Source organism: Carcharodon carcharias, chromosome 12 (genome assembly GCF_017639515.1).
Source record: "Carcharodon carcharias isolate sCarCar2 chromosome 12, sCarCar2.pri, whole genome shotgun sequence".
NCBI lineage: Eukaryota > Metazoa > Chordata > Chondrichthyes > Lamniformes > Lamnidae > Carcharodon > Carcharodon carcharias.
The window spans coordinates 94,274,021-94,291,621 of record NC_054478.1 but is presented as its reverse complement, the minus strand read 5'-3'; the positions used below and the strand labels follow the sequence as shown (position 1 = coordinate 94,291,621).

The following is a 17,601-nucleotide window of genomic DNA, read 5'->3' as shown; positions in this document are numbered from 1 at the left end:
TATTTCCTGTGTTGAAGGGGAATGTTGGGAAAGGAAGTGACAGTTATAAAAGTATGTAGCTGCCTTCACAATCGTTGAAAAGGTTCTGGTCAGATTTTCTTGTCATCTTTTATATTTAATTTTTTTCCTGTTCTAATGAAAGGTTATTTGTACTGCTGCTCTTATCTTTCTGTCGCCTGATTGTGCCTGACTTGCTGAGTGTTTCTAGTATTTTCTGCCTTTATTATACACTTTTTCATTTCTTAACAAAATATTAGATATAGGAGCAGAAATTTCAACATCGGAGCATCAGGAAATGTGGACATCTGAAGGGGTATGTTTCACATCCGAGTTGCTTGGTGCTTTGCCCTTTCCTTAACAAGAAGGTGGCACAGAGACAGGGAATGGTAAGCAGGGCAGTCAGTATTTGAGGAGAGGAGTTATAGTGGGCTGGAATTTGCTGGAAACTTGTGCCATTATCTGCAACATATAACATTATTTTTGGTACTGAAATTCCTCGATATTATAGTATGAGTGAGCTATGCCATTGCTTAAGTCTTATAATTTCCTGGGACTTCTATTACCATTCAGCCTAAACGCTTGCTCAAACAGTCAACAATAGCACCATTACTCATCAAAATCAATTTCCCCAAATCAACACTGCCATGACCATCAATAACAGTTAGACCATTACTTAATAGTGCAAGAGTGCCACAGACTGGCACTGGTGGGTTCGGAACCAGCTAGCTAATTGCTCAGCATGTACAGTATGGTTGAGGATGAGCTTCATTTTATAATAATTAGTTGCATGTTTTCTAGTTAAGCAAATGGATTATATGACATCCAAATCAGCACAAGTTATGAAACTTCCAATGGCTACTCGCTGAACTAGTATATGATATGAAAGTTTCCTTGGTAAAATGTGAAACATTCACATGTTTGAGAATGACAGTTATTCCTGTATTTCTATGACTGTCTCCTTTTTAAAACATTTAAGGTCAAAATGTGCTGTAGCAGGGCTGCTATCAGCATCTGACATCAGTTAGAATTAACCCTGCACTCGTAGGTTAATTAATTATTTTTTGCATGAAGAGTTGCTGAAAGTGCAATGAGGGCAATAGGATACCTGGGGTGAGAGTGAACCGGGTACTCAATGGTGAATCTCCTTATCCAATCAAATTGAAGGACTGTGACATGAAGAGCACCAAGGACTGAGAAGCAAGTTTAAACTCAAGTGGGTAAATTCAATATCAAATCAGGAACAGAAAGAGAAATAATGAGAGGGAATGAAAGATTGGATTAAGGAGAGAGAAAAGACACAAGAAAAATAAATGTCTTAATTTCTTTTACTGATTTAAAATCTCCAACAACAATTAAAATCTGAAGAAATGAGACTCCTCAATTGTAATGGTTAACTTTCAGTGCCAGAGAGATTGGCTGGCAATAATTACCAGTTATTACATTGAAGGATACTTATACTTGAAATGACAAGACTTAACCCTGTGGCAAGTTCAGTTTGTATCTATTGTGTATCCACAGCAAATTCAAAACATATGATCTGACAGTAATGAGGAACACAGTGAAATGTCATTACAATGAAGTTAACAGTGGACGAACAGCTTGGACAGCAGCTTCAGGATATTTGAGTTTAATTGCTTTAATTGCTTTGCCTTGCGAAGTTTCAGTGCTTCTAATATTTTGGCACTGTCAAAAATTTGGTAACTACTAAGAGTTTTCACTCTTATTAAAATACAATCATTTCACATTTCATTTAGTCCCTTTTGCCCATTTTAATTTATAAAATTACCTGTAAGGAGAAACTGCTGAACCCACAATATAAACTATCCAGTATAGAATCATACAGCACAGAAACAGGCCATTTGGCCCATCATCCCTTTGCTAGCAGTAATCCAGTGAGGTCTTTTTTAAGAAGTGAAGGTTAATATGCATGATACTTAATACTTAGTGTATGTGGGTGGATTGTTGGAGGGAAAACTTTTTGAATATTTCTAAATACCCATTTGGATCAGGCAACATAAGTCTGCTTTTTGGCATTCATCACAAAATCACTGTTGTGGCAAGACTTAAGCCAACATTTCAGGTGTTGGACTTTAGTCAGTGAGCAAAGACACAAGCTGAAAACTGTGATTCAAGCAAAGCAAATTAATAATATTCCTGTATTTCCAGGAGTTAGGAGGTGATAGGAAAGTAGTAGGGTAAGGAAAAACTCCTGAGGTGCTCTAACGATATCCTTCACAACCCTGGGACATGCACATGTATGTGCATTTGCAAGAGGAAACATGTCTTTGCTGCTCCTACTTTCCCAGATAAGCTGTCACACAGCTGTGTTATTTGCTACAGGATGATTTACAGATAACATTTGGAATAGGGACAACTCTTAAAATACAAGTTTATGAGAGTCTAAAACTGTCAATGCTTCTGTATAAACTGAGGACATGTGCTACGTAAAGAAATCTGCCATTCGTCCCAAATCAAACAAATGCCAGGTTCTGTGGCAGAATGCCTGCCATGTTTGGAACCTACCCTTGATCACATGACCACAAGGGTGGCCCCCAAATTCATACCCTCATTCATTTGAGCAACATAGATGGGTTGTCATCTCTACTTGTGCTTTTCATAAGCAGCTCACCTAATCAGTGGTGTCAATAATGCGCATTGTTGACACCATTTATAAGGTAGCCTGCACCTCTGAAAGAGGTGGATGTGAGGCAACTATCAATGAAGAATTTGAAAGCAGAAGCTTTCAGAGGGCTCATTGCAGGTTTTGATGGAGGAGCAAATGGTTGGTTCATGAAAGCAGCAGCAATCTGTCACGTAGAGGTGTAAAGATGACATTTTGAATAAGAAGGGATGGAGGAAAAGATGGTTTCAAACCCCGCAGGCCTTTTCCTCTATCCTCTTCAATGAAGTGCCAAGCAACTGAAATGGTCCCTGCCCATCTGGGCAATCACCTGCTTTTCATGTGAAGGCATCAAAAGCAACTTGGAAGAAACCATAGGCTTAAGCACTTAGAGCCATGGTGGCCTTGGCTATCACAGGCAGTGTTGTGCTCCAATTCTTTCTGTAACAAGTGGCACAGGCACATCTTTCTGTTAAAATGCATCCACCTTACACACTGCTCTTCTACTAAAAGTTCAGGTATAATGTTCTGTTCTGAATATATATGTTATGACGTGGCAGATGATGTGTGCTAGGCGGACCGAATCCACAAGGGAAACTTGGTCACACTATCACAACAGTTTTGCAATTTGTATTTATTACGAAATGTGTGCACTAAATTCAAATGTAATGAGTCCATTAAGACCTTTAGAGATTTTTAAAAATTAAATTAAAATATTTATTAACAAAAGATTATAATTACTTAATACTATAACAAATCCCAAAATTTCTAATTAACCTGACTCCCAATTACACACCCCAACAGTCCAAAATAGATTTTAAATTTAAAAAGCAGGCCAGAAAGTTACAACAGTACCCACTTGACAGTGGAATTCCAAAAGCTTGTCTCCAACTTCAGTTACTGGACACAGCAGACTTATGCACAAATAGCTGGAGGCTTCCCAAAGGCCATTTCAGACAGCCCTGTTAAATCTTACATGGCCCCCAAACATAACATTTCATTTCCCTTTATATATGTTTTTCTCTCTTTAAATCTGTAAATTCCATTGTTCCATATATCTTTTGAAATGCACTTTTCACATAATATAAAAACTGTCATGTTGCCAATATTGCCAGTAACCTTTGGGAAAAATAAACACACTGCTTGGCCTTACTTATCTGGCTAGTTGTAAACATCCTAACATCCCTTTGAAACCCAAACAACTCCACTTATTTTAAAACGCAAATTTTCTTCACATTTTACATGCTCAGACAGCATCCTTGTTTATTCATTAGCATTTCAAGTACATTTCTACACCTAACTTCTTTTGATAATTTCAAGCTTGCAGTCTCCCTTGTAATTAAAACACACAGAGAACCATTTACGCTCACACCTATAAGCCTACTTGACAATAAACCAGGATATTATGAAAATTATACTTTCATAACATATACCCTCATGTTGCAATCCCTCCTACCATCTTTTCCTGTAGCCTGTACAGGTCTTTGCTGCCTTCCTTGCTGCTGCTGCTCCTCCTGGTTTGGGAGCCTCAATGGTAAGCCCAGCAGCATTCCCATGTTCAGTGATTAAGAACAAATGAGGTCTGTGCAACATTTCTTGCCCTCCACAAAATCATTACAAAAACACTAAAAGCTGCTTACTAATGACCACTGTTGTGTTTGCTGGGCAGGTTAAAGAAGTGACATTTCAGATGCTCATGGACTCCAAAAAGGCCCTGATTATTATCACATTTAAACAATGCCTGTGCTTGTTGCAAGCAAATGCCATGGACGCCTATGGAATGCAATATGGCACACACTTCCAGGACAGAGTACTATGCTGTTGTAATTGACCTTGCCGCTTCCATTTAGATCCTGAAAAAGTGCACCAATGATCATAATTTCTCCCACACAGTGCTTACAAGAGGCAACATTTTCATTTCTTTAACCGTGAAGCAAAAGCTTCTGCTGACCTGGGTTTTCAGGACAGTAAACTTCCTTTCAATGCAGATCACCCCAAAGGTGCCCATGTGGACATTGGAATTCCTCACATGGGCTTACATACAAAACATGGAAAGATTGAGAAGGTACCTGGCTGCAGCAATATCATTAAGCACATTAAGCAAGTCTCTTAAGGATAGATATTATGGTCACCTGAGTTTATTTTTGAATTTCTAAATAAATGTTGCTCCATTTCAGTCCATGCATTAGTCTTTTATTGTGACCTCTTGACATATTTCTATTTGTTTTGGTTTCAATCTTTCCTTTCAATATTTTTGAGTTGCTGTGGAAAGTCAATGGCTACCACAATTTCATCAAAATAGTAGTGCATGATGACTGCAAATTTTGGAAGAAGAAATAATAATTGGAGTCGGTGGGGGGTGTGAATAGGTCTTAAGAGAGCAGGGCTGACCTACTGAGACTGAGAATCCTATGAAGAACAGAAGGCAGCCTTAGTTTGTGAGCCTGAGCAAATTTATTCAAGAAAAAAATGCAATTAACTTTTGCCTTTCATGACTTCAGGATAGACCAACTTGCTTTCCAATGAAGTACATATTGAAATATAATTACTGTTATAGGAAATGCGGCAGCCAATTTGCATGCAGAAAGCTCCCAGAAACAGCAATGGAATAAATATTCCTAAATTTGCCATTTCTACAAGGGAAGTGCACTTGCAGCTTTGGGACAATAAAGATGTGTGTGAAAAACACCTAATGTGTTATACAAGCCTTGAACTGTAATGTCCCAGAGGGTAAATGTCCTTCTTAGGTTTGTGCCATCAGGATGAGTGACACCAGAAATATATGCAGTAAAGAATAATTAGCATCATCTTCCTCATTTGAAGTCAGGTGCACAGATTTTACATGAAGTACTGTCCTTGTTTGGTGGTTGATCTTCATGCCTCAAGTAGTATTACATTCTTTAGAGGGGCTCCGCCTTCAGCAGGATCTCAATTCCTCAGTATTTCCAAATGAAAATGAAAATGTGTTTCCACTGCGCCGTTGTGATTTTTCCCCCCCATTTGTCATTCCTTCACTGTCACTGGGGCAAAATTCAAGAACTTGCTCCATAATAGCATTGTGGGTGTACCTATACACACACACACAAACAAACAAACAAACAAACAAACAAACTGCAGTGGTGGTTCAAGAGGAGCAGGTCACCACCACCATCTCAAGGGCAATTATGGATGGTCAACAAATGCTGGCCTTGTCAATGATATGCCCACAAGGAATTATTAAAAAGTCCTCTAAGAGCTATTCCCTCACCAGAATACTCAAAACATCAGTCAAGTGTGCTACAGACCCAAGTTTTCTAAGTAAACTTTTTCTGTCAAACAACAAAAAAGAAATAGGGAAAATGAGGTCAAACCTTCTGCACTGCAGACTGTGCATTGGACAAGCTTAAACTCATTTTCCCCCCATCAACTGTATAAACCTTACAGTTTTAACCATATCAGGCAACCGTCACATCTCTGTCTCCTTAGTCTCTCATTAAACATTCAATGTGGAATGTGCAAGAGGATATGTGGATATATTTTCAAATTATCAATTATAAGTTAATGAACACGCAATTCCGACGCCATCATCTTGAAATCACCTTTTGAAAAGAGACAATGTGAAGGAGTGATTGCTTTTTAAAAAAAAAATTGCTGCTCGAGTCTCTACCTATGGAACAAACATTATCCTTAACATCACCAGCTCTGGAATGTGGATCCTCAAGATTCTTTTCTTCCCAAAGACTGTTTTTTTCCCCCTTTTCCTCAATGACCTTCTGTGGTCACAATCCAATCACATGCCCTCTTGTGCTGATGATTCAACTCTACATTTTTTGTTTCAATATCATGCTGAGTGTACAGCCAACCACTGATACTCTTGAAGCTGAATAACCACATCATGACAATCTCAGTGCCTGTGAATGGAGCACTTAAATTATTACTTCTTTCCTGATTCCAGAGCGACACCAGGGTGTAAATGTGTCTTGGACAGTGACATAAAACGACCAATCTGATACAGCCCGTTTTGCATCATCACCTGAGATGAATTTCTAACCCGAAACTCTCTCCCAAATCCTGGCAATAGCTACCGCATTATCTTTGATTCCACTTTTCTAAGTCTTTCATAATTTGACATTATCAGCCCAAGATATTTTGCAATAAGTTATTTTGGATGTTTGCATCTACTTTCTACTGCCTCATCAGTGCTGGTTTTCCCAATTTAATCGAAATCAGACAGTCACATTAGATGGTCCGAGGCAACTTTGGAGAATAGTTTTGGGAATTAATGCTGCCAATTGGAGTGTGGATTATTGTAGAAATGGCAAGTGTTTTGGTTTCAAAATGACAGAATTATCCACAATTTACATGTAAGCATTTGTAATTGCTCTTGTGATTGGAAAATACATATAAGATGAGAATGTTATATACAATGCTGTGACCATCTGGACTGGCCGTTATTGCATGCACTCCCTTTTTACTAATATTTTTCAAATTAATGTTATATAAACTGAACATTTGGAGAGAAACATTTGTTGTTCAATACAAATCATTTTTTAAATAACTGCTGATACAGGTATTAGAATGTGTAACTCTGAGTAGGTCTCTGAAAATTATATTATGTTTAATGGTTCCTTACAGAAACATTGAACATAAAAAAAATTCAGATTAAAGAAAGTGTATATTCTGATGCTTTGCATTTCACCACCCTCCCTCAACCCACTTTTGTCTTCTAAGTTACCTACAAAATTTAGCTAAAGGGAAAGATAGGACCTGTATTGAGCCACCCATAATACTCATGTGAACCTGCCAACAGGAGAGACCAGACACTGCTTCGCTCTCCTGCTACTACAGATGCTTGGTCTTTATTTAGAGTTTCCCTGTAATGATACAGCTAAGGTTGATGAATCAGCAAACTATATTAAAAAGATTGAAAAATGAACTTAAAATAATATGCAAAATAAACAAATTAATTTTATTAAATAAAGGCCTTGAAATTATTGTGCGAGACAATGGTGTATGAAAACCCAACAGTTTCATCTGAATTTCATCTCTCCTTCATTTCAGTGACAACAACAAACTGCTTAAAATAAAGGCATTCGTGCTTCTGGTTAAATAATGGGCAAAGGAATTTCACACTAACGCTTTCACAGCTATTGATTCCACAGTATGTTGCTAAGGTCAAATACATTTTAGGTAACTATGCGCTATATTACGTACATTTGAGTCAAACACAACGTAAACAAAACTCAGTTCCATTTTATTGGGTTTTAAGCAATGCATCAAAACAATTCTGAATTAATTCACTATTCCTTAGAAATACTACACTGAACAAGGGAGTCTAATGGCAAAACTGGCTTTGATAATGAACAAAAATGTAGGAACATGCAACCATGCTTGACACCACACTGAATAAACAAACACTTTTCTCAAAACATATAATACAATAAAATACTTTCCAATGGTTTCACAAAACAGCAGGCTTGCTTTTGTTCCAGCATTTTGTCAACTACAAAACAAAAATGCAGACTGTTTTTCAGGATATGTACCTTGTTCAAAATAAAATAATGACTCGAATCTGTAGGGCATGTAGTTACCAAGATTAAGCAGAATTAGTTTCAGGGCCGTATTCTAAAGTGTATTCTGCTCAGGAGAACCGTCTGGATTGTGGCAAACTAGAGTAACCTTGACATCAGCAGCATGGTGCCATGTAGTTTATCAGCTTTAAAAGTCCCAGTGGTTCTCAGAATCTGAAGAATATCTAAATGGAAATAAAACAATGTAGATGCAACAGAATGATTGGAGCTCATTACATGAATCAGAACAATGGAAGCAAACATTAGTTTTTTATGTCTGCTTCGACGTTTCTCGTCGGCAAAACTCTAAAAACAATTGACTTCAATATTTTCTGCCCACCTCTGTCACAAAAACAACAAATGATAGTTATGCCTTTATGGGCGGGGTTAGAATTCAGTGAGAATTAACTTTGACATTGTGCTTTCCATATTTTAAGGTGATTCACAAATATTGCTTATAATTAAGACTTTTAGATTTAATTGTAAACTATATGCCTCTATCTATCTACACATGAACAGCAGCCTCGCATATTGCCAGACTAACCATCATTGAACCCCAGGACTTTGCAAACATTAACATGTGAATTATTACTCCTGTACTCACATACAATGTTTTACAATCTTTTCCTGCTTAGTAAATTTGAAAAGTTTGTGCTTCTTGGGATTAGAGTTTTTAAAAACACACGTGGCATAACATTTTATAAAAGTATCCTTTAGTGTAAAACTATATACCGTTTCAAGTTTTGGAAATAAATTTAATTTGTATAAATTGAAAAAGGCAGTGTCTTCTACTATTTTCATTTTTAAATACCGACACGTCATTACAGCTCTCTGAAGTTGAAGCTGTGTATCTCATCCTTTTGTTGATACAGATTCAAGTTAAGTCAGCATTCTATTCAGAATATATTTATTCAATTCTTAGATCGGCTCTCATGTCTGGGCACCACACAAACTGATCACAACAGACAAGAATTGGGCTTAACCTTCTCTATCTTTGGAGGGCAGGGTATTAACAGACTGACATTAAACATTAATACAAGAGACAAAAATTCACATTCTTTCTTGCTTGTGATTTACAGTGGCAGAGGTGAGAGATTTTAAAAACGGGCAAGTGGTTTGAAAGAGAAAGGGTACAAGATTAGGTTGTAAAAAGATACTGCAAACTGATAAGGTAACCTTTATCAATTTCTTATAAACAAGTTCTGGTGCAAAAGTCTAAAGGGCACAAATAACTTGATGCTTAATAACCCTGTGTGTAATTATTTACAGTAAATTGAAGATGAGTGATCCAAAAGATACACCTTATTCAAACAGGGTGTCTTTATTCAGTAACACGAATTGTAACTAATCAATAAAATAACCATAGAACCAAAAACATGCTTTTGCTCCATTGTAAAGTTTGGAATCAAAGCAATTCAATTTAGTTTATAGAGATCAGAGGTCGTTCCTCTCTCTTTTGCCAAACACTTTTTTTACTATCTTCCCCATCTCTATCAGTACTCTTTTGCCCCATTCTGTGTGGAGGGGTTACACTAATCTCATCGTCCTGCAAACTTCGGTCACTTTGTTCTTCTTCAACCTCGACTATCTGGTCGCTTCCTATATCCAGCACGTGTCTGAAGGACAGGTCCTCGGGGGTACAGACAGTAGTCCCGCTTTCGCTGCCACTCAGATCCATGTCCTCTGAGTAAAGGCTCTTCGAAGCAGGTGCACTTTTGACAAAAGTCTTTTCCTTTTCAAGCTTCTTGCTAGTGTGGTGCTCATTCATGTCAACTCCAGAGTCGAGGCTTGTATCATTGCTGTGTGCCTTTTTCGGTTTCTGAACAATCATGCATGAATGTCTGATTGGAGGTACTGGCTTACCTTCCAATGATACAAACCATGCTCTGGGATGCGGTGAAGGCTTGCTTTTGGTCAGTTCTAACAATGTCTGCTCAGATATGCCCTGCAGTTCAGTGGCAAATGGAGTCATTCCCACTGCCTCATTCAATGTTCCAGGAACAGACACAGATTCCAGCAGGTTGTTGGTGTATATTCCCCAGTTCATGGGCAGCACTGACTTGGAATCCATGGCCTGTTTTGAGTTTATATAGTCCTGTTGCCCCTGAAGAATCTGCTGTTGTCTGAGAGATTCAGACTGTTGTTGGGAGTGCAATGGCATCTTAGGAAGTGTCTGAGTGTAATTGTCCCTGGTCAGCGGCTCAGCCAAAGGACTATAGATGATCTGCTTATTTCTCGGCAAAGTAGCTGACCTGGCAACCTGGTCTGGAGTACAAAAAAGATCTTGGGTCTGCATGATGGCCATGGTTGGATTATAAATAGGTAACAGTTTGCTTGAAATATGAGGCAATTGGTACATTGCTTCATTGTTAGTGTGCTGCATTTTATACTGCTCTTCTATCATCTCCTTTCTTCTGGCTAGCATTTTCATATGTTTAATCTGCAATGCATTTTTGGGTAAATCCTTAGGGCTGTTGATTGCTTGCTGAGAGACTGTTTCCCTGTGAAGATTATCGCCTAATTTTTTCCGAGACCGGATTGTGAAATTTTCAACATAAATTTTGCAGCTCTCGTTATTTTGTTTCTCGGTGGTTTTATTCACAAGTTTACAGAATTCATCCACTTCTTTTTGAGACAGCTCTCTCTTAGGACTATAGGGGGCTATCTTGGGCTGTTGAGAAGCAAGCTTTTCGTCAGATTTTAAATTTTCTTTGGTGACAGAGGGCAAGTTCATGTGAGTGGTTGATGTGGTCTGGTCCTTCTTTGAGGTATCCAGTTTAGTCTTGATTCTTGGCTTTTTGTGTGGATGACTGTATCTTCCTCTGTCAAGAAACAGAAGTTGGTTTTAATTAAAAAGAGCAAACGTTTTCAATATAAATGCGTGAAAGGAAGCAGATTCTATAGGGAATTGAATATGTACACAAAGGATCATTTGGACAGCTATGAGGAAAGAGCAGGGGAGTGGAACTAATTGAACTGTACTTTCAAGGAGTAGACTAGCTTGCTGAGCTTAGCGGCCTCCTTCGGCGCTGTACAATATTACGAGGATTAGCACTAATCATCAATTTTAATAAAAATACATATTATAAAATCCCTGCATTCTCTTTTTTTTTTTAAACGCAAGGCCATAATAGAAAATTAGGGCAAGCAATTTCTGGTGCTGAAGAAAAGATATACTTTTAATAAGTTATTTACTTTAGTGAGCATGACACTTACTTAAAGCAAAGATCCCTCTCCAGACTGATGTAGTTAGCTCCATCAATAAAACAGTGGTGCTTTGACCAAGATATTGTATTAACTTCTGCAAATCCAGAGCTCTAAGCTGCTTTTCTCAAACAGTAATTAATAATACCCAACTGAAGGTTAAATTCAACATATTGGTGGTCAACATTTAATTGGACTGGATTTTATGGTCAGCGACAGTTCTCATCACTGACCTCAAAGAAAGCTGTCCACAAAGATCTAGCAATTTCAGTCATACTTATTTCTCAATATCAGTTTGAATCTGGCATCATGTGTAGGGAGTTTCCAGGCATCCAGCAATAGTGACGTCAACAAGCAGGGTAAAAGACAAGCAAACATCACACAGAAACATTCCCAAAGACACCAAACCAGAAAGTAAAAAAAAACACTGAAACCGTCACTTTGAACTTTAAGGGCAGAATTTTGCCATTGGTGATCAGGGGGTGGGGCCCGCTCACCGATGTGTAAAATGATGCAGGATGTCGTCAGGTGGAACCCCTGACATTATCCCACCCCATTTAAATTTTCAGGAAGGCGGGGGCGCAGCAAAATCAGCTGTGGGCCCGCCGACCTGTCAATGGCCAATTGAGGCCACTGACAGGAACAATTATACAATTAAAGGCCCTGCCTGTCCAACCTTAACGTTGGTGAGCAGGCCAGGAGACCCAGCGGCAAATAGAGAAAACATGAAACCTCATCCACCAGCAGGATGAGGTTTCATGCAGTGTTTCAAAAAGTTTAATAAAGTTATAGCATAAATTATGAACATGTCACGTCTCATTGTCACATGAGGGGGACACGTTAGGGAATTTTTTTTCTATTTTTAATCTTTATCAAAGTGTAAGCGACCTCCCTGAGACAGCACTTTCCCTTAGGGAGGTGTGTGCACTTTCGTACACATGTGCGAAAGAGTGCACTCTCGCTTTTGGGGAATCGCCCGCCGGCACAGGTAGCGCATGGCGCTTCCCACCGGACGTCACGCTGGGCGGGCCTTAATTGGCCCACCCACGTAAAATGGCGGCGGGGCCCGCTCCTCCGGCGGGGATCGGCTCCCCGCCCGCCAGAGATTGGGTTGGGCCTGCCCGCCCGACAGACAGAAAATTATGCCCCATATTTTATAGGAAGTGAAATACGAGGTTGAGACATAGAAAGGGGATTGAGGTGGAAGCCAAAGTATCATAAACTTAAAAAAAATAAAATGTGGAATTTATCACAATGGGAAAACCTGACATTCCACAAATATAAAATTACTGTTTATGGGCCAGATGATATTTAACAGTAATTATTAATTTAGTATACTGTGCCCAAAAGGCCGATGTGATGTGTTTAATGTGTGGGTAAAGAAAGTTAGCATGCTTTCTGCTTTTGTGTGCTAGTATGCTTCTCATTTTCAGAAATGTGAAAATGAGAGCCAAATGAGTAAATCTCTCCCTGTCTGTACACAGCCTCTCCATTGGTAAGTCCTCAGCTATGCCTCCTTGCTGTGGCACATAGAAACTGGGTCTCAGGCTAAATTTTCAGAAGAACTCAAAAAAGGCTTGTAAGATCGAAATCCCCTCCAACTGGGAAATTTGTGGAACATAATTTCAGACCCATGGATATGTTTTGACCTCATGATAGGAACTATAAATTTCAAAAAGATGCAGTCAGCAGTACAGGGCTGAACAGCAAGGGGTTAGTTTGAACATTCAGTGAAAACACTGACTCATCAAAAGGGTTTGGACATTGACTAACACGATCAAGAAGTCTGATTACCCAAACAATGGCACAAAAGACATATCATCAATACAATACACTCAAGGAATTATTCAACCACCACTGACAATAGTACTGGAATACGGTCATTCAAACCTCATTAACTTTGGAGCCAAGTGCTGTTACTGTGCCACCTCAAACTGCAGGAGAATTGTTCATACAATGAGAACTGATGATATCCGTCTGGATACATCTTCCATGGAAAACCCTGCATTGTTTCAACCAGCAAGAGCTGATGACATTTGTCTGGACTTTGCGTGGAATCAGCTAAATTGATATTGGAACAACAGGAAATATGTTTTGACATGTCTGAGTTAAATTATAAAAGAAGAGCAGATCTGAGGTTGTGTGCTGCAGTTGGAAGATGGGTCGAGTTTGGTCACCTTGGCTCAGGCCTACAATCAACACAGGACAGACCAGCCACGTTGGGGTTGTAAGTTTCAGCCAAATCGTAGTGATATTGGTCTGAGGGTTTTGTGAAGGTTTGGGGTGAAAACATAAGTGTTTTTTTGCTGATACCTTGCAGCTAGTTTCAGCCATATCTTGTTGTTTTTCTTAAGGTTTCAGGACCAAACGTGGTGTTTTTATAATTTTAAATTGAGTCATGGTGACTTTGAGTCAGGTACTGGAAATAGGTTTTAAATTTTGGGTTTTGTACTGTGGGGCTGTGGGTGATTCAATAAAGCTATTGTAAGTTATCAATAGAAGCTTGTCTCGCTGGTCATTCTGTTCAAGCTATACACTTGTGAATCTGGTGTCACGAACTTGAGTGTGGGGAGGCTCTCTGAGGGAAAATTACAGGTTTGGCCCCCAGACATGCAATGTGCAGGCCCAATGGGATGTGGATGTGTCCTGGCACTTATGAACCAAACTCCCAGCTTTGGATGAATAGCTCCGCTGCCTTATGGATACTTTGGGAGGGTTGAAGGCTAAGGGAGTAAACCCTGACGAAACTTCTGGAGTGGAGCCCACAGGCAGACTGACGTCTAAATATGCCATCATCCCCCCAATTCCTGCAACCAAGCTGGTGCTAAATAAAGTACTTCACATTCCTTTGGACTCAACCGGAGAGAACAAAAGGGGGCCCCGACATCTGAGCAATCCAGAGTCTCCATACATTTTGCTCAGGCTTTCCCCTCTCCAGAGACACTCCAATTTCACTGCAGAGCATTAACACAAATATGCGAAACAGCATGTGGAGTGATAAGCACAACTTAACTGGTGTAGAAAATGGATACTACAGGCTGTATCCGATAGTGGGAGGGACAATCATGTCCGACTGGTCAGCCACCACCCACTGCAAGTTGGACAAACCCCAACCAGTAAGGTGCTAACTCGCCAGGTAAACAAACAAAAAGAAAAAAGATGCCAATTCTTTGATTGGCAGGTGGGATCATCAGTACCAGGTGCACAGGATTGACGGACAACTTGTAGCTGATGAGTAATACATCCAAGACAGTGATGATTGACATGAAACTTGACAGGCTGAACACTGATACAGCTTCAATCCAATAGGCTAGGCTTGCCAAGAGATCACTGAAAGAAAAGCATTATATGTTCATCTGACAGGGAAAGAGTTCAGAGGAAATGCATGAAGCTAGGTGTCAGCTTCACTGTAAGGAACTCACTACTTTCAATGATAGAACCCACCCACAAAATGGTTCAGAGTTTGTTTTGTACAGCTGCATTCAACTCAAACAAGGCCAGTTAACCTCATGAGTTTCTATGCTCCAATGCTGTGTTCCATTACAGATATGAAAGGCCAGTTCCATGAGAACTGCTTTCAGCAGAATCCCAAAGTCAGAACATCTTTACCTACTGGGGAATTTCAACGCAAGAGTGGGTGCGGACCATGATGCATGGTCCTCCTGCCTCAGGCATCACGACCCTGGAAAGATAAATGAGAATGGACAGAGACTACTTGAGCTTTGGTGCTACCATGAGCTTTGAGTAACTAACACCTTGGGCAGGACTTTTAAGTCGGTGTGAGCGCGCGATTGGCAGGCCCGGGGAATGGGCCACCACCCGTGATCAGCCCCCAACCGCAATTTCACGCCGGCTGACCAATTATTGGCCAGCCAGTGTGAAACGCGCGCTGAAATGCTCAGTGCTGCTGGGGTGAGGGCCGGAGGAGGACGGGCACTGACGTAAACGCGGGCACCTTAGGGGGCTGAAGAATTTAAAACCAATAAATAAAGATTTTATAATCCAGAAAAAAAATCCACGCATCAGAATCAGTCACATGAACATATACATGATGAAAATTCTGTCAATACATTTTTATATATTTTTAATTTAATAATTGAAACCTCATCTCGTCCTTGGATGGAGGTTTCATCAAAAATGCAAAGTCCGCCTGGCAGATTCGCTCGCCCGCCAGCCGTTAGGTTGGACGGACCACAAAAAATCAGGGACAGTTGGAACTTTAATGGGCTTAGTTGCCCTCTTAATTGTCGGCGGGCCGCTTCCGACTTTTGTTCGTGCCTGCTGACTGAAATATCGTCTGAGTGTGGGATGACGTCGGGCTCGAGCGGGTCAAGTGCACCGAGCTAAAGATTCTGCCCCTTCTTTCACAGCAAATCATGCCACAAGGTGAACTGGAGATGTCCAAGATCAGGGCATTGGCACCAGCCGGATCTGATCATCACCAAGTGTTCTGCACCAAGCAGCACTGTCAACACACTCTGCTACCACTGTGTAACTGTGACACAGATCATTCTCTGGTGTGCACCAAGACTAGCATACAACCCTTGGAAGTTTGTTCATTCAAAGCAAAAATGCTGCCCTTGTAGCAACATTAGCCGTACCTCCTAGCCAGACAAAAACTAACAGTTCCTTGAAGCAATTGAACGGGCGTTCTCCAGCATTCTCAAACAGAGTGCAGAAGTGAAGTAGAACGTACTTGAGACACCATCTACAATACTGCACTCTCAACATATGAGGAGTAAAAGCAGAAAAACGCTGATTGGTTCGAGGCTAAAGTCACTGTGATGGAACCTGTCATTGAAGCCAAGCAGCCCACTCTCATTAATTACAAGAAAGATCTGAGCGAGAAGACTCTTAATGCAAACAGAGGCCAGTAAATTGTGCACCTTCTCAGCCCATTGTCTTCATCTACAGCAAATGCAGCAGAGACTGTAATACCAGAGTGGGGCTCCTGAGCCACACTGGAGTTGACCACCTCAATCTTATGAAATGGAAAGCTGCTACCACACTGAACTTTCAACAAGGTGTGACTTTTCCAAGGATTTTATCAGCGACACTAATAGCACAAAAGTAGAGCTTCTAGTCAGCCCAATGACTTCTAAGGGAGACCTCAACAACACACCCTGTGGCAGAGCGGGCAATCAGTGACAGCAACTTCTGGATTTCTGTTAAATGTGTACATTCAAATTCCCGAAGTTATATTAGTTTTAGAGGAAAAATGATGGTGAATCTTGACAGATTCTGAGCCATTGTACACCGTGTACTGTGGAGTACAACTTATTTAACTTTGAAGTGTAATTTTTAACACTTTTGAAAGGAAGACCCTGACTCCACCATATTAACATTCAGAAATCATTTTTAAAAATATGTACATAAAATTAAAATGCATATATGAGGCTCACAGATCAATGTAAATCTAGGAGCCAGCAATAACTGCTTGAAAACTAATTCTAAAATGCCCCACAGCATGTCCAAGATCATCTCTAAACTAGGCAGAGCAGCTTGATGACATGGTAGCTGCACTAATAAAACGATGTCAAGACCTTTAAAATTATTGTTTAAATATCTAAACTGTATGTTCCTGGGGTTTTGAGAAAGGCAATTTGATTTCCAAATTTGAGAAAGCTATCCCTTTAAATTTTGCATTATTTTCTTACCAAGAAATTAAGAGCTTCCAACTCACTGAGGCAGCTTCAGGCCAATTAACATCCAAAAATCTGCTCTGAAAATTCTGCTTACATTTTGACAGTGACAATTTCTAGCACAGCAGCTAAGAAAATTCACAACATTCTAGAACAATCAATAGCATTCTAAATAAAATGCTTAAAAAAATGAAGTCAGTTCACCCTGTCAATTCCCAATGTTAACGTATCCTTTTACAGTCTTACTTGTGACACCAGAATGCCCGTTGGGCACCATATGGGAAATGATTCAATGTGCACACAACTCTGCACTTGATAGTTGATGGGCAAAGAAACAAAAGGCTGTGCACCCAAACCTTGATTATCTTTAGGCAAGGCTGTGAAAATTTAATACTGGGTTATATGTATTACAGCTGTCAGTCTTTCACTCAGTTAGATATGGAGCAAGGACTGACTATGCACTGACAGTTACCACCCTAATTAAATTTGCTGACCTCTTAAGTTTGGATGCGTGACCTGGGTCCCCCTTTGAACCCTGAAAACTGTGAGACTGCAACCTATCGCACTTTGCATAATCTTCAATATT

The 17,601-nt window shown here is 39.8% G+C and overlaps 1 protein-coding gene across 1 annotated transcript in view; it reads right to left on the bottom strand.

Annotated features, from left to right (window-relative positions):
- Positions 1-7,638: 7,638 nt before the first annotated feature.
- The window catches only part of LOC121284614 (protein FAM171B), a 57,816-nt gene continuing 47,853 nt past the window's right edge, over positions 7,639-17,601 (bottom strand). Inside the window, exon 8 of the mRNA XM_041200127.1 lies at positions 7,639-10,991. Coding sequence (XP_041056061.1) covers positions 9,590-10,991 — 1,402 coding nt within the window. The 3' untranslated portion in view covers positions 7,639-9,589. The remainder of the gene's footprint in view (positions 10,992-17,601) is intronic.